This window comes from Saprolegnia parasitica (genome assembly GCF_000151545.1).
Source record: "Saprolegnia parasitica CBS 223.65 unplaced genomic scaffold supercont2.178, whole genome shotgun sequence".
In the NCBI taxonomy this organism is placed as follows: Eukaryota; Oomycota; class Saprolegniomycetes; order Saprolegniales; family Saprolegniaceae; genus Saprolegnia; species Saprolegnia parasitica.
The window spans coordinates 42,564-62,609 of NW_012156572.1; the positions used below are offsets into that span (position 1 = coordinate 42,564).

The window sequence follows — 20,046 nt, forward strand, 5'->3', positions numbered from 1 at the left end:
ATCCATTCGCTTCTACAAGTAAAAACAAGTTGTAAAAGCAAATCCATGCGCCTTCACAAGCAGAAAGCTGCAAGGCATCTCGAGCTCATTCTCCAATTTGCAGACACCCGACGACAACAATGACAACGATGACCAAGCCCCGCTGGAACAGCTCCACCAACGTCGCCTCCAAGGCCACGTTGACTCCCGTGACGCGCACCACGGTGCCGCCGCGCGCCCGCACCCGGCCGGCCGTGCCAACGCGAACCACCCAAGGAGCGCCACCAACTGCTCGGGCGCCTCGCCAAGCCGCCGCACCGACACCTCGCACGCCTGTACGCGCGCCACCGAGACGCGTCCAGTCCCAGCAACGCCATTGCCTCGATCATTGCCTGCCACCACGCAGCAGGAATCGCGCATCGCTGCGCTGGAAGCTCAACTGGCGGCGGTGACGACCGAGTCCAACGCCCGCCAAACTCGTATCCTCGATCTTGAGACGAGCCTCGCGACGGCGACGGCCGAGCGCAAGTTTTACGAAACCCGGTCCATGCAGCACTTTGACATGATCTGCCACCTCAAGTCCGTCCAGGAGTCGGAGGTCGGTCGTCTTGGCGCGGACCTCAAGGCGCTGCAACTGGACCACAACATTCTCGTGGCTGCCAAAGACGAGCAGATCGCCGAGCTCGTGACGACCGCCAAGATCCTCGAGAAGCAGCTCGAGAGCGCTACGGCTGCCTCGGACGTATCCAAGAACGACCAAGTACAGCAGCTGCAAGCGCAGTGCACGGCCATCGAGCAGCACGCCTCTGCGACCACCGTCGCCCTCGACCAGCTCCAAGCACTGTACGACGCCTCCATCGCCACCAACCGCACCTTGGTCTCTCAGAAGATGATCCTCAACGAGCAGCTCGGCATGAGTCACGCCGACTGCGAATCCAAGGACCTCCAGATACACGCGCTCTTGACTGCGGCACGATGGAAGCGAATTGCAACTCGTGCTGCGATGGCCGCCAAGGACCATGCCAACGACAAGCAAGTGGCGAAACTCGAGTACAACGTCCAGCTCTTGATCGGCCTGGAGCAAGACCGCATGGCATATGGTGATGACGACGACGACGAAGACATGGTCCATGAAGAGGTAGCGCCCTGCGCGTACTTGGATCCGAACTATGAAGCGCAGCCTCCGGCGTACATCGACACGGACGGCCCTTGGATTCGAGACGACTACGCAATCTTGTAGTCGAAGTAGGATAGGACAGTAAACAGAAAGTGAATCAAAACAACGTTTGGACGAGTGTTGATTGACGTTAGGCTGGGTCGAATCGGAGCTCCGGTACCCTGCTTGCGTCTGGTGGGAGTTTCGCAACAGCATGGCCGTGTCGAGAGGTGCATTGTCGTTGTCTTGGTTACCCGATATGTCCAAAGAGCTTTAGAGAAAATCTGTGTTATGGCTCTTCTTCTGCTACTGTGCTGGCTGGAGATTGGCACTTGCCATGGCGATGCGATTGCTTCCACCCCAGCAGGTCCCATCGCTGGCTAACTTGCCGTTGACGTCAACGAGCAGAGTACGCAGTGTGCTACTGACGCGAGGCCTTCGATCTGCGACTCCTGTACCATCCTCGCCCACGCACCTTGTGCCAGCGGCAGCATCGGGTCATGATGGCCACGGCGCCCATGTCGTATGCCCGGCGAGGACGCTGCAGGAGGTCGGGCCCGGCGCTGTGGCCTTCGTTGTGGCCGGTCGTATCCGGCGGCGTCCGAATAAATGCGGCAGCGGATTGGCTAAAATTCGACTTTTTGGACGGACTGTGGCTTGCGGTGTCAATTGACTGGTTGTTCGTCTGCTGCAAGATGTGGAACCGTGTGACGTCGCCGCTCCTCCGCGCCGCCCATGCCCGCTCGATGGCCTCGCATGGCCATGGCCACGGCAGCTACCCGCATGGCATGCACTTCCACGTCGACCCGGTGCACAAGGCGCTCGGCACGGCCTTTGGCACGCTTACGTGGCTCTGGATCTTCTACCGCGCCAAGGAAGACGGCGCCGTCGTCTTGGTACGCCATCGATCTCTGCACGTATGCATGGCTCAGCGCCGAATCTTTGTAGGGCTGGGAGCATCCGTGGGACCATGGTCATGGCCACGGCCACCACGACGCCCACGCCGGCCCCGTCGCGTACGAAAAGGTCGAAATCGGCGAGCGCCCGCGCCTCGTCGAAGAGTAAGCCGGCGCGCCTTTTATCTGTATCAACACAACATGCGCGGATGCGGCAATGGTAGATGCACATATATAACACAACAGCTAATGGCGCTGACATTGCCGCTGCTCATACGATCCGTTCCGTGAGCTCCTCAAAGCGCCGGCGGTCCTGCTCGAGCTCGTTGGTTTGGCGTGTCGCCACGTCCTTCTTGGACGCGACGTACGCTTGCACAAAGCTGTCGATGGCCGGGTGGAACTCGTACTGGCCGCCAAAGTAGTCGTAATAGTACGTGCCATCAAAGACGTAGCCGTCCGGAAGTGGGTCGTGCACATGGTCGGCTTGGATCTGGCGCTTCTCGACGAGCGACACGCCACTTTGAAGCGGCCGCACGGGCTCGTACTTGGTCGGGCAGCACGCCAGCAGCAGCGTCTTAAGCGCCGACGCATTCAGTTGGACGCCTGTAAAGACAACCGAGCACGTCGCCTAGCGACATATACGTCGTAGCGCGCCTCCGATCTCATGGCTTACCGCGGAAGGGGCGGCCGTGGGCTTGAGCGTCGCCTTGACACCGCTGTTGAGGTACTGGTACCCGTGCGCGCTGTCGTCCGCAAATGTCAGTGTCGCCTCGATCGACCACACGGCGCCGCAATCCGCTGTGAGCGCAGCGACCTGCTCGGCGGCAATGGCCGGCGATTGCGCCTTCAACGACTGCGCCACCTTGTGCATGGCCAACGACTAGGCGCTGCCATGAGCGCACGACAGTGTAGTACGAACGAACGACACCTGCGCCAAGCGAAGACCCGTGAGCTCTGCCGGCGCCGCCTTGAGCGCACTCGAGGGCTCGATCGACTTGAGCGTCGCGTGCGGCGTCAGTCCGTGCTACCAAAACGTATCAACTTATCAAGTCGATGATCACACGACGTGACAACCTGCACGCACGCTAGGAACCGGGCGCGGTCGATGGCGGCGCCAATGCGAAAGCCCACCGCGTGGCCAGCAGTCGATGCGACCGAGTACGTCTCGGGCGACGCGATCCAGTTTGGAAAATGGCGGTCGCGGTACGCTTGGCGCTCGGTCACATCAAACGCATCGAGCGCCAAGAGCGCGGTGACGTCGCCTTCAAAGACAGTCGACCGGGGCAAAACACGTCTGCGAACGGGTTGGCCGCGTCGATGCGCGTGCGGAGCCGGTGGAGCGCCGTGCGCGAGAGCTCGGCCGTGTGGCTCAGCACGACGTACGTCGCAAAGCCCGCCGTGAGCTGATCCCAGAGCTTCGGGAGCGGGTTGGCCGTCGTTGGCTGGAGAAGCGCTGCGCCCGAGAGACAGCACGTGAGCGTGCTCAGCTTGGTCGGAAGCGCCCAGTGCGCTGGTGGCATCTTGATGGCCGCCGCCACCGTCATGCAATCCACATACCCTGCGACGACGCCTTAGCACAGACGTGTGTGTGTCATCTTGACACGGTACCGATGACGGTGAGAAGGATGCGGGGACGGAGGTCCCACGACGACTGCGCCGCGATCGCACCGACCGCCGTGGCAACCGACGCATGCAATTGTTGCACGGCAGTCCGCTCGAGGGATTGCTGGTCGCCCAGCCGCACGTCCACAACCACGTGATGCCACCTACGCGCTCCGTTCTTATTGCTGCAAATTGCTCGATCCAAGGACGTACGCGTTCGTGGCGCCCGAGATGTCGGCAAGCGCCATGGACAGCGCATGCACGTCGCTACCGGGGACGCCAAGGAAGACCGAGATGGGAATCAGTAGCTTGGATGTCGTCTTGGGCTTGGCCCAGCTCGAGACTTGCGCGACCGCTTTCGAAATGTACCAGTGCGGAAAGAGACGCTGCTTTGTCGCCGCATCGGCATCGAGCCCGAGGACGCGCTGAATACCCGGCATAAAGTGCGTTGGCACGTCCTTCTCCCCACGGCTGTTGTCTACATGACAAAGGACAACTTGTGCATTCTAGTCTCTTGAGTCGTACCGTGGGGACGGTGGAAGGGGATGTCGAGTCGCAAAAGCGATGCTTTCCACGTGTCCAAGAGGCGCATCACGTCCGCTTGCATGCGCGAGTTGGCGACGAGCGGCAGTGCGATGCTGGACCCGAGCAGCGTGAGTGGGAAGCTCGCGCGCACAGGGTTCGTCTGGCGGTCCCGAAACTCGATGAGAAGGAGGAGGAGCGCGTCGTCCGGCGTCGAGAGCACTTGGAGTGACGCGACGTCGTTGGCAAACGAGATCACGATCGGGTTGCAATTGGCGCTCTGGAACACAAGCCCCTACTCGCGGCATGGAGTCACATTGACACCGCGCGCGTCACACTGTACGCTCGTATATGTCTTGAGCACGCCGCGGAGGAGCGGCAAGTGCGGGCACTGCACGAGCAGGAGCGCCTTGGGAATGGCGTCGCCGAGCTCCTTGCCAAGACGCAACGTGTCGACGAGCTAATCGACAATAATCTCCACAAAAGAAAGAGACGTGCACCCACCATGTGCTCGGACGCCAACGCGTCATCGAGGTGGCTCGCGAAATCGGCTTCCTTGCCCGCTTGCGTCCACGTCTTGATGTACTCAAAGCCGCGCGTCACGACCAGATGCGTCCTCGTCGGCTTCTGCAGAAGGAGCGTGTCGCCGACCACGAGCGACCCGAGCGGCTGCATCTTGGCACACTGACTCGGCACGTGCGACAGCGACGTTGTCAAGTACCATTGGCTCCACTCTACGCAGCCCCGTCAACACGTCTAGCGACAGACATGGGTCGTACTGGCGACCGTCGTCTCAGTGACTGGCTCGCCGCACGCATCCAAGCACTCGAGCGTGACTTGGAAATGCGTCTCGAGGTATGCTGCTGGCAAATCATACGTTGCTTCCAATGGCGCCACGAGTCGGCGCAGCGCCGTGAGTGCGGTCGCGCGCACGCTGCTGCTGCTAACAGCCGCCTCTACCGCAGCCATTGGCCACCATGTCCGAGGTGGACCCAGCACGTACGCGACTTGGCCTCGACTACAAACGCATCGATCGCTTCCGCGTGCGCCTACGCTCTCCGTGAGGGTGTTGCATGCGACGACGCCGCCACCTGCAGCACGGCTTCGTAGAGCGCCAGGACGAAGCGGACATCCTGTCCATTGTCGCGCATGTCGTCGTATCGATCCAGCTTCTCGAAACACGGGTGCACGAGCGCGTCCTTGTCGATGACGCGCGCGGCGACGCGGCCCGTGCCGAGCATGTACGTCCGGGCCACGCGCAGGCCCGAGAGCGGCTCTTCGGCCGTCCACAACAGGTGCGTGGCACTGAACCCCTCGACGCCCTACGCACATATGACGTAGGCGCGTCATTGTTTTGATGGCTGTGGAGAAGACGAGGTACCGCGTGGTCGGGCAGCGTCTCGTTGGACGCCGTCTCGGGCAAGAGCGTCCGCGTCCCAAAGAGCACGCGCGCACCGCGGGCCTTGGCCGGCGACAAGCCGCGCGCCGCGTGCCGGATCGTCCCAAACTCGTAATAGCTAATGACGTCGTCGCCCCAGTCGAGCTCGGACTTGGCGTGGCGCTCGGACGCGTGAGACGCGTGGTCGAGCTTCGTGAGCGCGCTCTCGTAGTGGAGGCGCAGGGCTGGCGTCGCCTCGAGCACGAGGCGTCGAGCGTAGTAGTTGTCGAGTAGTAGCATGCGCGCAAAAAGCGCCGTCTCGATGTCGACGGCGACGTGTTGCATCGTGAAGAACCCGACCGCCGTGGCCGATGCGATCCCGTCGTTCTCCAAGCCGAACGCTTGGACGAGCGGCCAGCGCTCGATCGCCATGCTGTCGAACGACCCCATGGGCACGCCGAGCCGCTTGTACGGTGCGACCATATCGCGGAAGGACCGGATCTTGATGAGCTCGCGGTCGTCTTGCGGCACGTCGTCGGGCGCGACGTGCTCGGTGAGGTTGCGCCAGCACGCGATGAGCGGCAAGAGGAACGTGGCGCTGTCGCTGTCAAGCGGGTAAAAGATGTCGGCTGAGTGGCGCGTCACGACCAAGACGACGTCTTCGAGCGTCTCGAAGGCCTGCGGAATCACTTGCTCGCCCAGCAGCTCCTGGCCCGACTTGCCGAGGAAGAGGTACTGAAGCGCCGCCGAGCACCCGCGTGAGAAGCGGCTGTCGGCGCCACCGACGAGCAAGAGCGCGTCAACGTCCGCGCTACTGCACAGCGCCTGGAGCTGCTCGAGGCGCTCGTAGCTGTCGCGACCCGTGAACGGGCTCTTGGCCATCGTCGCCGCGTTGTGAAATGGAAAGGATCTTGAAGCGTCGTCATTACAGTATTTCCAGTCAATGTGGCATCTTGCACATTGTGGCACACTATTTTATCTATATTCGGCAGATGGGACGGTCCATGTGCGGGCGCGTATACTGTGGCATCGGTTGGCGTTATTTGCAGCGCTTCCGTCGCGTGCGATGCTCTACTCTGCTGTAAGAAGAGCTGCAGTGGCTCTGCAGACCAGGCCTGTCGGCCGCGGGAACTCAAGATGGTCACTCTGGTTGACGTTTCCGCCATTGAAAGTCCGGTTCCACCCCGTCGTCCCAAGCGTCTCCGTCAAGGTGCATGAAGCGTCCTTGGTCGCGATCGGTGGCCCAAGATATACTGCTGTCTGTATCTGTGAGGGCATGGGCTATGGACCTCGCTCGTGGCGCTGGATCGGCAATCATGCAAAGCAAACGAACAACGCGCAACAGACCCGTTTTAAATTCGGCACCAAATGCCACTTTTGCTTTTCCTGTCTCGCACAATGTCGCGATTTCCGCCCGACGCCGGCCTCACGCTCCTCCACGTGTACTTGAACGAGGTCCACGACCACATCGCTGCGATGAACCTCACAGCTGGCAGCGCCATGGACCCATCCGAGATGACGTTCATGAGCCTCCTCGTCGGCAACCTGGCCGCGCTCGGCGCTGCGGGCCTGCTCGTGCGCTTCAGCACCGACGTCGTCCGCGCCGTGCTCTTTGGCTGGCTCTGCGTCATGGCGAAAGCGACGTGCAGCGTGCTTGGCCTCAGCACGCTCGTCTCAACCGCGACCACAGCCATCGTCGCGGTCGTCCTCACGCATTGGGACGTGTACGGTTTCTTTTGCGTGACGTGGCTGCACGTGTACATGGCTGTCTTTCGGCACGTGCGCGCGTCGGGCTGGTCCGTCGCCAGCGCCGACTACGTGGCGGTAACCGTCGCCTGCGTCGTGGGCGATCAAGGGCGGTCGCGCGACGTGGTCGACTTGCGTGGCCGGCGCGTCGACGTCGTCTACTTCTTCCTCGCGACGCTCTGGGCAGGCATGCTGCTCTACGACAAGGCCGACGAGTATGCACTCTTCCTCGGCGCGGACTTGAGCCCAAGTCTCCGCGTCGTCGTGACGTCGGCGTTTGCCGCCGATAGCTTTCTCCGCGTCTTGTATGCGTACGCACCGCGTCCCATGCTCGTGCGCTGAGGATGCTCGGCTCTATTTCTTATCTAATCTAATGGTATTGTTTCTTAGTACATGCTTCATTTTATGTTTGTTTCTGGCGCTGTCTCCATGCGGACTAGGCTTCGTTGTTGCTGAGCTTCTCGATCAACTGCTGCTGCTCGTCTTCAATCTTGGTGAGCGAAATGTACTGCTGGCAGAAGCGCTCGAGCTCGGTTTGCTTTTCCTTGATGAGAACCTCGAGCATGAGCTTTTGCCGGTTGCGGTTCTCAATCTCGTTGTCGACGCGGTTGCGCTGGCCAATGGCCTACGTTGCCACGCGTATCCAGCCTGCTTGTTGGTGCCTTTGGCGTACCTTGAGCTTCTCGAGCTCAATGCGCTTGGCCTGCGCCTCCATGATCTCGAGGACGCCCTTGACGGTGCTGTGGAAGTCCTCCATTTCTACGAAAATGTGAGGCAAGGCTCGGCATATGGAGCGAACGCACTGGAGACGAACTGGTTGCATTCGGTCTCGAGCTCCTGCGTGTGCACAAACTTCTCCAATTCGAGCACGCGGACGCGGTACTCGTCGTCGAAGCAGATGCGCGGCAGCTGGACGTCGTTCGATGGCATGATTTTTCAACTGACGCCTCTTCAAGATACCGTCTTTGTCACACTATATGATATATATTATACTATTTCGTGTGCACCCGAGATCGCGTCCGCGTCCGACGCACGCACATCCGTTGCGCTTTGAAGCGCTCACTATGCTTTCGTTTGTAGTAGAGGCGTACAAGGAACGACCCTGGCGGTGCTAGAACGTACCGTTCTTGAGCGTCGTGAGCTGGCGCGGGTCACGCCACGTAAATACTGTACGATTGAAAAAGACGGTGCAGTGGTTTGTTTGGATAGAAATAGTGTGCATGGGATCTCGCGACGCAGCTACGTTGGTCGTAGCATTGGCCGCAGCGTCCTGCGCCTACCTGTGGCTCGCGACGGGCCGAGACGAAGCTCGTCCATGCAGCCGAGAGAGCGCGGCCGACGATGACGAGGTCGTTCGAGATGAGACGCTTCTGGACATGGAGGCCAAGACGATCCCGAAGCTTGTCCGCATCCTGCATCAGTGCGAAGGCTCGCTCCTCGTCGAAGCCGCGGTCGTGCGCCTCGGCAACCTTGCCGCCTTCAGTGCGCTTCATCGTCTCCCATTCGTAGCTCACTGCACGCTTGCACTGTAGCGCCACTGCAGCACCAGATCGCGGCGCATGGTGGCATCGCGGCCCTCACCGAGCGGCTCGCCGACATGGACTGTACGCGAACCTGCGCAACGGCGATCTTCACTGCGCTCGCCAACCTCGTCGTCAATGGTACATGGCGCTGGTAGATGCATGCAAGTCAATGGCATAGTACTAGACACCAACCACCACGTGATCGGAGAGCCGAGCAACCTCGACATCTACCTCGGCTGGTACACGGACGACGACGCGGCCACGAAGCTCGCCTGCGCCCGCCTCCTCAAGAACCTCTCCATGTGGGGTACGCCTCTACCGTCTTCGCTGCATGGGCCCAAACAAATATCGTGTGGCTAGAATTTTACGCGACCGAGCTCCTCAGTCGTGACACGCTTCCATCAATGGCCCGTGACCTCTTCCAGCGGCAGTGCCCGTCGCTCGACGACCTACTGCTGCAATGCTGGCTCAACATGCAGAGTACGCTCTCCGTCGTACACAGCTAGTATGTCGCTGACACAGTCCAGGTGCGAGTATGTCCATTGCCCAACTGCAGACGATGCTCGATGCCATCGAGGGACACACGCCCGCGACCGAGCGCGCCAAAGAAACGGTGCTTCGTCTGCTCTTGCATATGTCCAAGCGAGGTGCCCCTCTCTCGATTGCGCGCACTTACATTGCGATCTCATGCGCTTGTAGACGAAGCATCCAGTGGCTTTGGCCAGCACATTGTCGCGTGCTTGGCGTCGCTCGACTTTTTTACGCTCGACGAGGACGCAGCCCATGCGCGCTATGGCCACACCGAGCTGCGTCGGTGGTTTGCCGAGCAAACCGAGCACGAAAAGGCGTGGGACACTTAATGTGTCAACTTGATAGTTTCTTGAAAGTATACTATCAAGAGCATACGTACGATGGCAGCGAGGCAATGTAGCTCGCGTCATCGGGGGCGAGGAGCTGCAGCGCCGCCTCGTCCAGTGTGCTCCAGACCGCGCGGGTAATACGCGGGTAGGCCACCGAGAGAGGCAGCGTGAGCGCTTCGCGGCGGGCACACACGTAGTCGACCGCCGAGTGCACGTGGGCGGTGGCTTGAAGCGACACGAGAAACGCCGACGTCTCGTGGCGCGTCCAGCCCAGCGACGTGCGCAGCGTGTCGACCAAGGTCGCGAGACACGGCGACGGTGCGATGCTGGTCGCCGCACAGCGCCCGGAGTACGGCGTCACAGGACAGACCTGCGCCGGTCGCGGCCAAACCTACGTTGTGCATAGCGTCGTTTCGAAGGAGCATCGGCTGTTGCTTACCGTAAAGCGGTCTTGGTGGTGCGACAGTAGCGTCGGGTACTCTTGGCGCAAATAGGACTTTTGCTGGTCGTCGCTACCCGCGTACAAGGCTTCAATAAAATCCGACTCGGTGACGCTCGCGGCCTCCCAGCGAAGGACGTTGGCGGCCTTGAGCCGGTGGAACTCAGTCCACCATTGCGGCGACTTGGGTCCGGGCGCTTTCTCAAGCAAGACACCCTTGAGGGCGCCGAGTAGCCTTTGCGGCCGCGAGCTCGGCGCGCTCTCCTCGTCGCCAGCGGCCGCGTTCGTGTCGGCCACACGCCGCCGGAAGGTGAGGCCGTTGAGACCGAGCGGCGCATTGCGAAGGCGGTCAACGACGGCAGCCATTTGCAGTGTCGTGATGTCTTCGCCGTTGATGCGCTCGAGCACATCGTTGGCCTCGATGCAGCCGAGGAGCTCGGCGGGGCCGCTGCCGCCGTCTGGCGTCGGGACAAAGCCCTCAACAATGACACGACCGGCCGCGTTGCCGAAAAAGTAGATGCCAAAGCCCTTCTCGCCCTTTTCAAGGGCGACGTTGAAGAGCAGGTCGGTCTCGTCGTCGGCCATGCGCGTCCCTTCAAGATACAAAAAAAATATCCCGAGCGAGGATCGAAGCGACGGCCAAGTTTCGTCACCGGTACCGTAATTTTTTCAACATAAGTGTGTTCGTTGAACCGAGAGACGGTTAGCATCTCCCTCGACAAGGACGAGATTACGCTTCGGCGTACTTTAAACTTCGGTTTAGGCTCTGGTACTCGTACCATCTGACCATTTTTTGGCGTTTTGAGCCTGACGCCAGAGGTACCAGCCACGTAGCATAGTTCTTATTGTGCTCTGCTGTGCGCGAGCGACCGATAAAAGCCTCGATAGGAGCCTTTTTCTTAACAACGCAGAGAGTAAGAACCACGGTCATATATCGTCGCCTAGGAGCAACGTCGTGGCCTTGCTCTGCTGCTCATGCGGGGCCGACGATGCCATCTCATGCCCAAGTACGACGGAGCTTTGCTACTCGTCACTCTTCTCACGTGGCTCCGGAGTCCCAAAACACAAAACCAGCCGTGCCAAGGCAGTCTATAATCGTCTATAATCGTACAAATTCGGACTCGTCATCCTTGTCGTCGTCGGCCTTGTCGCGAGGTCGCCAAAGTACAAGGTGACCGTTTTGAGTTTCTTGTTGAGAAAGTTGTGCTCGAATTCGCAGACCGCGTCCGGCGACAAGAGCCGCGCCTGCTTCTTGCACGTGTTGCGCGGTAAGAAGTACGCAATGTTGGGCGACACGGTTTCGGCGAGATGGAAGAGGTCGATGCCGTTGCGGTCGCCCATGCGCATCGTATCGAGCGCAAAATGCTTGGCGTGCAAGTACTCGGGCCCTACATGTTGAGAGCTTGATACTCTGAGTTGACACACTGCACATAATACCGCCCCACGGCGGCGAGAGAAAGACGGCGTCCGCGCGGAGCGTCGGCAGCAAGGCGAACGCGTCACCGATGAGCCACTCGATGCGATCGGCAACGCCGTAGATGCCGGCGTTGTGGCGGGCGATGGCAATTTTGGCCGGATCCATGTCGATGGCGATGACGTGGCGGCACGTCTTGGCGAGCTGGATCGCGTTGCCGCCACAACCCGTGAACGCGTCGACAACAACGTCGCAGGCCAGACGCATCGCATGGTGCTCCGAGATGACCTCGGGCGTCACCTATGGAGCTGTCTTACTTCTGCAACAGGTAGCAAGAGAGCATCTAGGTACCGAGAACCAGCCCTCGTGGTCGAGGCGGATGCCCTCGTCGAACTTTGTAAAGAGCGCGTAGCGTTGTGCCCAGTACTTTTCGAGGCTCGGGTCCATGTCTGCTGCCATGCCCGTTGATGTCGGCGCCATCGCAGCGGCTTGGCCGTCGCCATCAACGTCGTTGTTGTCGGCAGCGGCGTTGTTGTCATCGTCGTCGTCGTCCTCATCGTCTTCGTCGCGCGGACGTTTCTCAAGGACCGTTGGCTTGTGCTCGACGGCTGTCTCGTTCCCGAGGTCGTCAAACTTGACGTGGACTGCGGCTTTGAGTTGGCGCGCTTCGATTTCTACCACAACCAGAGCTGTCAGCATAGCCGTTGGATACCGTCGGGATCGAAATACGTACTTTTGGACGAGCCAAAGCTCAGCGGAAACATGCCTGCAAGGCCTGCATCGGCCATCTCGCTCTCAAGTTGCGCTTGCTGCTCGATGGCCTCTTGTGCGCGGGCTGCGTCCTCGGCGCAGACAGGCTCCGCCGTCTCGTCGACGCGCTGGCGCTTTCGCCGCGCCTTGGCTCCGCGCGACTTCTATGCACAGGTGAGGAGGCGTCTTGGGTGCCATGTAGTATGTACTACTACTACCTTGCGCTTCGCCGAGGACCGTCGCATGTCGGCCGTCTCGTGGTAGACATTGCGGAACGTGATCGCCATCGCGCTGCTCTTGGCCACCGCTGGCCGATCTCCGGATACGCTGCCCCGTGATATCCGGATGTGCTGGCGCGGGCCACGCTGGCGGAGGCCAGGGTACGCAATTTAGGTACCCTTGCAAGCACCGTGGCACTCAGTCAACGCACGGCAACGACCGAGACACGCGCGCGAAGAGTGGCTCGTGCGGGTTTTATTCAAAGGGCGTCTGTCGCACGCGCGCCGATGGCACAGCTGATGGCACCACTCGAGCGCCAAGCGAGAGGTCATTGACGCGGTCCCGCACCCTTGACGCTCGGCGCATGGATATATCCAGGACCAACTTGCGACTCCAATAGCTCTGGACATAGTGGGCGCATGCACGACGCTATACGACCCACGACCCAAAGATACCGTCGTCGACACCCTCGTCGGTCTGGTCCTGTCTGGTTCAACTGGATAGCAAGATCGTGCGCTGCCCATCCTCGTGACGACGACTCACGCCATCACGTCCACCTCTCCGCGCCTCTCGGAGGCGACGTTGAGGATGGTTGCAGTCCAGGAGTCCAGGGCGTGGCCACTGAACCTCGTTCTGCGAGGCTGCAGGTCGCATCTGAGGAGGCTGAGGAGACTGGAGCCAAGTGCAGATTGCATGCGAAGTGGCTTCTCAGAAGCAGCCTGATTCGAGCCTGCCCACGCGGCGAGGGTCCATGCTGACAAGCTTACCAAGCGCCCGTGGCCATCTCGTGGCGGCGCGTCCGGCGACGTGGCACGGTATCCGGACGCTGCCTTTTTCCCTCGCATGGGCGGCGCCAAGGCGCGCGCTGGCGATTGGCCAAAACTCTCGACGATTCGAATTTCTAGTGGATTAGGGGTTTCGTTCTCGACGTGGCCGTTTATTTAATAGCTTGGCATTTGTATTGAATGCGCGGCGAGGTCGATTAAAATCCGAGTAGCCACCCATCTGTCGCGCGGAATAAAAAACCTGTGAGCAATGCAAAAAACACGCCCCATCGACCTTGCTGTTTGTATACGTGGGGTGGAAAACTTGAACCTGCGTTTAAAAAAAGTTGTCGAGTCAGGACAAGGGCTCGGGTTCATTTCAAATTGCCGCCTCCCGGCCACGGATGTATTTTATGACTTGCGCTTTGTATACGTTGCATTTGTGGCGCCGAGAAACCTGCAAGACTGGATACCCTCGCACATCCCATGACGGGACCAGGGCCGCGCAAGTAGCCACGCGCCGGGCGGCAGCGACGTCTCGTCAAGGGGACCGAGAGCTGGTGGCGGCGGCGACCCACCACCTCGGGCTGCGCGATGCGAACGCTCTCTCGGAGCGCTGGCGCGTCGAGGAGCGCGTTCGTCGCGGGCCGTGCAAGGCCGCGTCGGAACACGTGGTCGGGACGGCAAACCTGCGAGACTTGATTCCTCGCACCAAAGCGGCATGCAAGTGTTTTATTTTATATTTAACTCCACAGCCTCTAAACTGCAAAGCAGCGGGAGAGAGGAGTGTCGTAACACATAAGTCCATCCCGAAGCTCCGACGACCCGGTGATAGACTACGTACGACCGACGACGAAGATGGACTCGTTCAATGGCATGGACTTTGAAAGCGACCTCTTGGGCGGCTTCGACGAGTTCCCGCTGGGCGGCAATGGCATGCCCACCATGGGCGGCACGGGCCTGGACTCGCCGTCGGGCATGCCCTTTAGCGTCGGCACGCCGACCGGTATGCCGAGCCTCAATGGATCGATGCCGTTCGGCATGAACAATAGAGCGTCCGGCTCGGGCCCGCCCGGCGACCTCCGCGGCCGCGACAACGATGCGTTCAACGAGAGCGACGACATTGGCAGCTTCTTTGACAACGACCTGCCCAACAAGAAGCCCGACGACGACAAGAACAAGCCGTCGCACGGCATGGACAAGCCGCCGATGGGCGGCCTCAACAACAACAACAACGGCGGTGGCCACGGTCCCAACGCGCCTCATAGTATGCAGAACAACACACGGAAGGACGACCCGACCATGAACCGCGGTCCGCAGCAAGCCAACAAGCCGCCGCCCAACCGATTATCAGAAAGCAACAACACGGAGTCGCTCCTCTCGACGCTGCTCATGACGGACCAGCCGGCCGGCGGCAATCGACCCGGCATCCCCGGCATGCACGGCGGCAACCAACCGCCGCACAACCAAGGCCACCCGAACATGAACAACTACATGAACCCGCGCTACAGCAGCAACGGCATGATGATGCCTCCGAACGCGGGCGGGCCGCCGCAGTCGTCCATGTATGGCGGGTACAACGCCGGCCCGGGCCAGCCGCGACCGCCGTACGCGCAGCACCACACGCTCCAGCGCACAAACAGTGGCCTCATGAACCCGCCGCCGGCCGCGCCGACGATGGGCCGTGGCGGTATGCCGATTAGCTACCCCACGGACTACGACCAAGAACTCGCAAAGCTCAAGAGCGTGCTTGCAGCTCAGCCCGACTTGATCCCGCCGCCGCAAGATGTGCTCCGCGTGACGCAGCACCAGTGCCTCGCCAACTCGGGCCGGATGCCGCATGGCGCGCCGCCCGGGAACTTCCATCCGGGTGGCATGAACCCCGGCATGCCGCCGGGTGGTATGCCGTCGTACCGGCCACCGCAGGGCTCGCCGCCGCCCGGTGGCATGATGATGGAGACGCGTCCGTCGCCGTCGCAGCCGCCTTCGTCGTCGACGCCCAATGTCGTGCCACCATCGATGCCGTCGCCGGCGGTCGTGGGCCGTCCTCAGCAGCCGCCGCCCGGCCAAATGGCGGTGGCGACGCCTGGGAAGGCGACCGTATGGCAGTCGGAGAACGACGTGCCGCTTCGCCGCAAGATGATTGCCAAGATGTACGTCGCTGGCATAGGCTGTCAAATTGCTCATGGCTTATTGTAGCGTGAGTTTGCTGCAGCAGCGCAAGCCGGACGCGCCCGCCGAGTGGATTCGGCGTCTGCCCGACATGGCCCGTCGGCTCGAAGACTCGCTGTACCGCACGGCGTCGGGGCGCGAGGTGTACGGCAACTTTGCGACGCTCAAGCAGCGGCTCCAGCAGCTCGCTGTCACGATGGGTGCGCGCGCGGCCAAGTCGGGTATGAACGCGTCACAGTCGACCAGTCCGAGCAACCCGGCTGCGCTCATGAACGCGCCGGGCATGCCGCCGCAGCGTAGCCTCTCGATGGGCAACATGACGAACGGCCCGCCCAACCACTCGCCGCCGACGTCGACGCCGCCCAACCCGAACGCGCCGCGCAACCCGCAGCAGCAGATGCAAATGCAGCAGCAGATGCAAATGCACCAGCGCATGCAGCAGCAGCAGCACGCGGGCCAGATGCAGCACCCCGGCAATATGAACGGCCGGAGCCCGCAGATGCCCAACGGCGGCCCGTCGCAGGCCAACCAAGGCAACCCCAACAACCCGCAGCAGCAGCAGCAGCAAGGCAACAACAACCCGAACAACAACAACAACAACGCGGGCATGGGCTTCAACAACCAAGGCAACCGCCCCAATTACACACAACAACAACAACAACAACAGCAGCAGCACCAGCAGCACCAGCAACAACAGCACCAGCAGCACCAGCAGCAGCAGCAGCACCAACAGCAGCAGCAGCTGCAGCGGTCCCAGTCGTTCCCGCAAAACTCGTTCCCGGGCCAGCAACAGCAGAACCGGCCGCCGAACGGCCCGCCGAGCAACAACCCGAACGCACGACCGGCCCCCGGCGGCCAGCGACCGTCGAACGCATCGGGACGCCTCTCGGTGGATAGCGGCCTCAACGACCTGACGGCCGACTCGCCAGACCTCTTTGGGATGGATCTCATGGACGGCGACGGGGATCTGCACGACGGTCTCGACACAACGACGGACTTTAGCGGTCTCCTCAGCGGGTCGTCGTCGGCCAAGAAGAGCCCGAGCACGTCGCCCAAGGACAGTGGCGGCAAGTCGTTGAAGCGGACGTTGTCGCAGTCAGAGATGGGTGCCAACGCGGCGTCCAAGCGAGCGAAGCCACCCGTGAAGCGGACGCCCAAGACGCCGCCCGCGTCCGCCTCGCCAGGTCCGTCGGGAAAGACGCCGCCGCCGCAAGCTTCCAAGCCCAAGACGCCACCGCCTTCTGTGAATGTGCCCAAGTAGTTCAGTTGTAAGAAAATTAAGCTCGTATTTGTCATGGGCGACTTCTTTCTGCTACGAGAGCGGCGACGCCGGCAGCGCGGGCAGGCCAAACTCGGTCGTGTACATGGCGGCCATTGCGTTATAGGCCATGAGGTCGCCGGCGCGGATCATGTTGCCCGCGTCGCAGTTGAGCGGCGAGTCGGCCGCCGGGTCCGAGAGGAGCGACGTGACAGCAAGACAGGCTGCGCGCAGCGTCCAGGCCGGCGACCACTCGCGCTTGAGGATGTCGAGGCAGATGCTACCGTCCTGGAAGTGCACGTTCGGGTGGAAAATCTTGGTGACAAACTTCATCTTGGGCGGCTCCATGGGATACATGGGCGTCGTCGCGATCGCGAGCTCGAAGACGCGGCCCTCGAATGGCGTATCCGCCGGGCCCTTGATGAAGGCCTTCCACTCGACGATCGACTCCTCGAGCGGGAAGAGCACCATGTCGGCCTCCGGGTGCTTGCGCAGCTCCGCGAGTTCCTTCCGCAGCCGCTTCACGTTCGTGTTCATGGTTCTTCGACTATTCCCGTTTCCGGTGCTTGCCCCATTATTATCCGGATAATGCGAACGTGGCACGCGCGCACTGGTACACGCAATGCATTTGGCATCGCGCATCTCGACACGAGAAGCGCCTCCATGAACGACACCGCGAGCTCTTTGCACGCGAGCTTCAGGTGCAGACGGCTTCGTCGCTCCATGGCGTGCTGCCTACAATGTACGACTACTGCTTAGACATGCCAAGTCCTGTGGCGTCTCGCCCAGCAACCACGTCGATGACGTCTAGCCTGCTCCAGCCACGCTCATTGATGCCTTGGCAGAGCACCGCAAGGACGGGTATCATGCCAGCAGCAGCAGCAATGATCAGACGGCGCATGCGATGCATACGTGCGTGCAGGCCTTGGGTTGCTCTTGCCCATGCTGCCCTCGGGTGAGGCCGAGCACGTTGCTGCCGATGGCTCGTGTCATGGCGGGCGCGCTGCCTCGCTGGTCGCCGGCCTATGCAACTCGCGGCTTCAGACGTGTCGCGTTCTGGAATTTCGGCGGATGATCGCCATGCCTGGATTTGACCAATGGGAGGCTGCGAACCTCGGTCCGCCAATCATATGGTCGCAATCGGCAAGAAAATGACGGTCGTTCCACTTTTCAACCAATCGTGGGCGGCGTCCGGAAACGGTGGTCGCTTGCAGAGGTCTTTACTCGAGCCAGCACACATGGACGGCCCTCCCCGGTCCAAGCCGCGCGCCCGGCGCCCGACGCTCGAGGTCGCGACAGCGCAGGACGCGCCCAAGTTGCCGCCCAAGTCGGCGCCCACCGATGCGAAGAAGCCGCCGACGACGCTCAATCCAAATGCGTCCGTCTTTACCTTTTCGCCGGCGCCGCCGCCCAAGAGCCACGAGCGCCGGCGGCGGCCGACCAAGCAGGCCGATGCCGTGACGCCGACTGGCGCGGGGTACCTGCCGTCCACAGAAGAGTCGCCATCCAGCACGCGCCGCTCGCATCTGCTCAAGGATGGATCGCGCCCGGTCATTGGCCATCGCCACAAAAAGACCAAGAACAGCGCGACAGCGCCGAGCGTGGGGCCTTCGCCAACCGCCAAGCAGGTCGCTACGAAGGTGGCTGTCAAGACGACTGTGACGACGAATGTCAAGAAGAAGAAGACCAAGCCGAAACTACAGATCCTGCGCCGGCCACGCAGCGACAGCACGGGTGGCAGCTCGTCCGAAGAGGACGATGAAGCGTACCCTGCCAAGCCGGCGGCCAAGGCGAGCGCGTTCACGGACCGCCTCGCCTTTTCGCTGCCGCAGAAGCGCATTCCGAAGCGGTACGACGTTCTCCGATGTGCGACTTCGCCGTCAATGGGTTTATAGCGTCACGCGCGAAGCCGTCGTGGATACCGTGTTCGAAGCGCTCTTTGCTAACAAGCTGTCGCTCGACTCGGGCAGCGAGTCGGAGGAGCCCAACGAGCACTTTGTCAAGAACGGGCTCACGTCGATCCTCTTCTCGAACGGCGTGAGCTTGAACCTGAGCGACGCGAACGCCGAGACGACCATGGACCAGTACATCACGCCCGTCTTTATCCACCGCGTACCTACATCAATCCTCTCTCTCTCAACGTCCCGCCTCACATGGCATACTACGATAGCTCATCACGGAAATGCGGTTTGAAGATTACCGCACCTCGAGCGCGCGGCTGCACATTCTGCGGGCGATCCACAAGCACTTGCCGCACCGACGCGACCACATTTCCCGCGCGTTGGCCGACGCCACGTTCCTGCGTCTCGAGTACCTCGAAGCTGTCCACGCTGAGGCCCAGCGGCAGTGCAAGGAAGTCGCGCTTGTGACGGCCGAGACGTGCATGACCAACATGTCTGCCGCCACGCGCAGCGCCAAGAACAAGAACTTTGACCATGGCCACAGCTGGACCGAGTTTCTGCGGTACGAAGATATCCTTCGAGGATGTAGATCTGATTTCCTGGCCAGGTACGCGATTGAACACATTGGGATGGGCGGCGAGGCAGATGGGATCCTCCAAAACTACGCGCGGGCGTGGACGCACCTCATGCGCTGCCACTACCTCGACGCTGCCGGGTCCGACGAAGACGAGCTCGTGACGGCGGGCGGTCAGTTCGTCGCGTATGTACCGTCGATGGCGGCCGAGCTGCTTCGCCGACTCTTGCACGCCTGGCCGCGCCGCCAGCCGGGCCGCCAAGCGCTCGCGATCCGCGCGGCGGCCCGTATTCTGCTCTCGGCGCCCCGCTTTGACGGCGCCTGCGTCCTGCGGCTCTTCCAAACGCTGGGCCAATGCATGCAGGAGCCGCACATTGCAGTCGCGAAGGAGGCGCTCGCGTTCACGGGCTGCCAATTTGTCATGCTCAACTACGTTCAACTGCACTCGGAGATTTACGCAGCGCTCTCGAGCAGCTTCAATAGCGTCTCGACGTCGCACTGGAACGAAGCCATTCGAGGGCTCGGCGCCCGCCACTTTGACACGATCCTTGACTTTGCGCCGTAGAGTTTTTTTAAAGTTGCGACCGGATTAGAAAACAACACTTATCTTTGTGAAGGCTCGGGGTTGCTGGTGTCGGAATTGAACCCGCGTCGCTGTCGTGGCGGTGGTTCAGTTGTGCATTCAGGAGTCACAAGTCGACGGAGAGCTCGATAGGCGTGATGCTTGCTCGGACGCAGAGATACGGGAAAGCAATTTGGTCCCTTGCCAAAGGCCAAGCACATCCACCACCTCCTTCATGGATTCGATGAGCGTCTAGACGATACGCCGGGTTGCCAACCAGTCATGCAAGCGGCTGGCGTGGTGGCCGCGGCAAGCGATCGAATGGCGGGTG

The 20,046-nt window shown here is 61.3% G+C and overlaps 10 protein-coding genes across 10 annotated transcripts; 5 read left to right on the plus strand and 5 right to left on the minus strand.

Moving 5' to 3' along the window:
• Positions 1 to 1,830: 1,830 nt before the first annotated feature.
• On the plus strand, positions 1,831 to 2,200 carry SPRG_14786 (hypothetical protein; the record flags this gene model as incomplete). The annotated part of the gene is made up of 2 exons (XM_012354720.1): positions 1,831 to 2,031; positions 2,084 to 2,200. 2 exons carry the CDS (start codon positions 1,831 to 1,833, stop codon positions 2,198 to 2,200), a joined length of 318 nt encoding a protein of 105 aa, XP_012210110.1.
• A 102-nt stretch (positions 2,201 to 2,302) lies between these two features.
• On the minus strand, positions 2,303 to 6,424 carry SPRG_14787 (hypothetical protein; the record flags this gene model as incomplete). The annotated part of the gene is made up of 14 exons (XM_012354721.1): positions 5,537 to 6,424; positions 5,247 to 5,477; positions 5,159 to 5,204; positions 4,935 to 5,111; positions 4,660 to 4,889; positions 4,499 to 4,615; positions 4,159 to 4,450; positions 3,847 to 4,111; positions 3,640 to 3,797; positions 3,311 to 3,589; positions 3,106 to 3,239; positions 2,960 to 3,055; positions 2,705 to 2,911; positions 2,303 to 2,659 (listed from the first exon to the last, which is right to left on the minus strand). The coding sequence occupies exons 1-14, from the start codon at positions 6,413 to 6,415 to the stop codon at positions 2,303 to 2,305; spliced, it is 3,468 nt and encodes a 1,155-aa protein (XP_012210111.1). The 5' UTR covers positions 6,416 to 6,424.
• A 507-nt stretch (positions 6,425 to 6,931) lies between these two features.
• On the plus strand, positions 6,932 to 7,621 carry SPRG_14788 (hypothetical protein; the record flags this gene model as incomplete). Its single annotated transcript, XM_012354722.1, has 1 exon — positions 6,932 to 7,621. The coding sequence occupies one exon, from the start codon at positions 6,932 to 6,934 to the stop codon at positions 7,619 to 7,621; it is 690 nt and encodes a 229-aa protein (XP_012210112.1).
• Positions 7,622 to 7,640: 19 nt separating this feature from the next.
• On the minus strand, positions 7,641 to 8,244 carry SPRG_14789 (hypothetical protein). Its single transcript, XM_012354723.1, has 3 exons — positions 8,083 to 8,244; positions 7,953 to 8,038; positions 7,641 to 7,904 (listed from the first exon to the last, which is right to left on the minus strand). The coding sequence occupies exons 1-3, from the start codon at positions 8,207 to 8,209 to the stop codon at positions 7,716 to 7,718; spliced, it is 402 nt and encodes a 133-aa protein (XP_012210113.1). The 5' UTR covers positions 8,210 to 8,244; the 3' UTR covers positions 7,641 to 7,715.
• A 331-nt stretch (positions 8,245 to 8,575) lies between these two features.
• Positions 8,576 to 9,662, plus strand: SPRG_21461 (hypothetical protein; the record flags this gene model as incomplete). Its single annotated transcript, XM_012354733.1, has 6 exons — positions 8,576 to 8,761; positions 8,812 to 8,940; positions 8,987 to 9,109; positions 9,163 to 9,282; positions 9,330 to 9,449; positions 9,502 to 9,662. Exons 1-6 carry the CDS (start codon positions 8,656 to 8,658, stop codon positions 9,660 to 9,662), a joined length of 759 nt encoding a protein of 252 aa, XP_012210123.1. The 5' UTR covers positions 8,576 to 8,655.
• A 34-nt stretch (positions 9,663 to 9,696) lies between these two features.
• Positions 9,697 to 10,701, minus strand: SPRG_14792 (hypothetical protein; the record flags this gene model as incomplete). The annotated part of the gene is made up of 2 exons (XM_012354724.1): positions 10,102 to 10,701; positions 9,697 to 10,053 (listed from the first exon to the last, which is right to left on the minus strand). Exons 1-2 carry the CDS (start codon positions 10,684 to 10,686, stop codon positions 9,697 to 9,699), a joined length of 942 nt encoding a protein of 313 aa, XP_012210114.1. The 5' UTR covers positions 10,687 to 10,701.
• A 489-nt stretch (positions 10,702 to 11,190) lies between these two features.
• On the minus strand, positions 11,191 to 12,552 carry SPRG_14793 (hypothetical protein; the record flags this gene model as incomplete). The annotated part of the gene is made up of 5 exons (XM_012354725.1): positions 11,191 to 11,489; positions 11,539 to 11,815; positions 11,867 to 12,189; positions 12,249 to 12,429; positions 12,484 to 12,552. The coding sequence occupies 5 exons, from the start codon at positions 12,550 to 12,552 to the stop codon at positions 11,191 to 11,193; spliced, it is 1,149 nt and encodes a 382-aa protein (XP_012210115.1).
• A 1,554-nt stretch (positions 12,553 to 14,106) lies between these two features.
• Positions 14,107 to 16,681, plus strand: SPRG_21462 (hypothetical protein; the record flags this gene model as incomplete). The annotated part of the gene is made up of 2 exons (XM_012354734.1): positions 14,107 to 15,401; positions 15,448 to 16,681. 2 exons carry the CDS (start codon positions 14,107 to 14,109, stop codon positions 16,679 to 16,681), a joined length of 2,529 nt encoding a protein of 842 aa, XP_012210124.1.
• Positions 16,672 to 17,234, minus strand: SPRG_14794 (hypothetical protein). The gene has a single exon (XM_012354726.1). It carries the CDS (start codon positions 17,213 to 17,215, stop codon positions 16,733 to 16,735), a length of 483 nt encoding a protein of 160 aa, XP_012210116.1. The 5' UTR covers positions 17,216 to 17,234; the 3' UTR covers positions 16,672 to 16,732.
• Positions 17,235 to 17,850: 616 nt separating this feature from the next.
• Positions 17,851 to 19,769, plus strand: SPRG_14795 (hypothetical protein). The gene is made up of 4 exons (XM_012354727.1): positions 17,851 to 18,527; positions 18,574 to 18,790; positions 18,849 to 19,141; positions 19,187 to 19,769. The coding sequence occupies exons 1-4, from the start codon at positions 17,917 to 17,919 to the stop codon at positions 19,716 to 19,718; spliced, it is 1,653 nt and encodes a 550-aa protein (XP_012210117.1). The 5' UTR covers positions 17,851 to 17,916; the 3' UTR covers positions 19,719 to 19,769.
• Positions 19,770 to 20,046: the final 277 nt, after the last annotated feature.

Coding starts and splice junctions, on each gene's coding strand:
- SPRG_14794 (XM_012354726.1), bottom strand. CDS start 17,215: ATGAACACGAACGTGAAGCGGCTGCGGAAGGAACTCGCGGAGCTGCGC.
- SPRG_14789 (XM_012354723.1), bottom strand. CDS start 8,209: ATGCCATCGAACGACGTCCAGCTGCCGCGCATCTGCTTCGACGACGAG. Junction 8,039..8,082: donor ATGCAACCAGTTCGTCTCCA/GTGCGTTCGCTC, acceptor ACATTTTCGTAG/AAATGGAGGACTTCCACAGC. Junction 7,905..7,952: donor TTGAGCTCGAGAAGCTCAAG/GTACGCCAAAGG, acceptor GTGGCAACGTAG/GCCATTGGCCAGCGCAACCG.
- SPRG_14795 (XM_012354727.1), top strand. CDS start 17,917: ATGGACGGCCCTCCCCGGTCCAAGCCGCGCGCCCGGCGCCCGACGCTC. Junction 18,528..18,573: donor CAGAAGCGCATTCCGAAGCG/GTACGACGTTCT, acceptor ATGGGTTTATAG/CGTCACGCGCGAAGCCGTCG. Junction 19,142..19,186: donor AGCTGGACCGAGTTTCTGCG/GTACGAAGATAT, acceptor TTTCCTGGCCAG/GTACGCGATTGAACACATTG.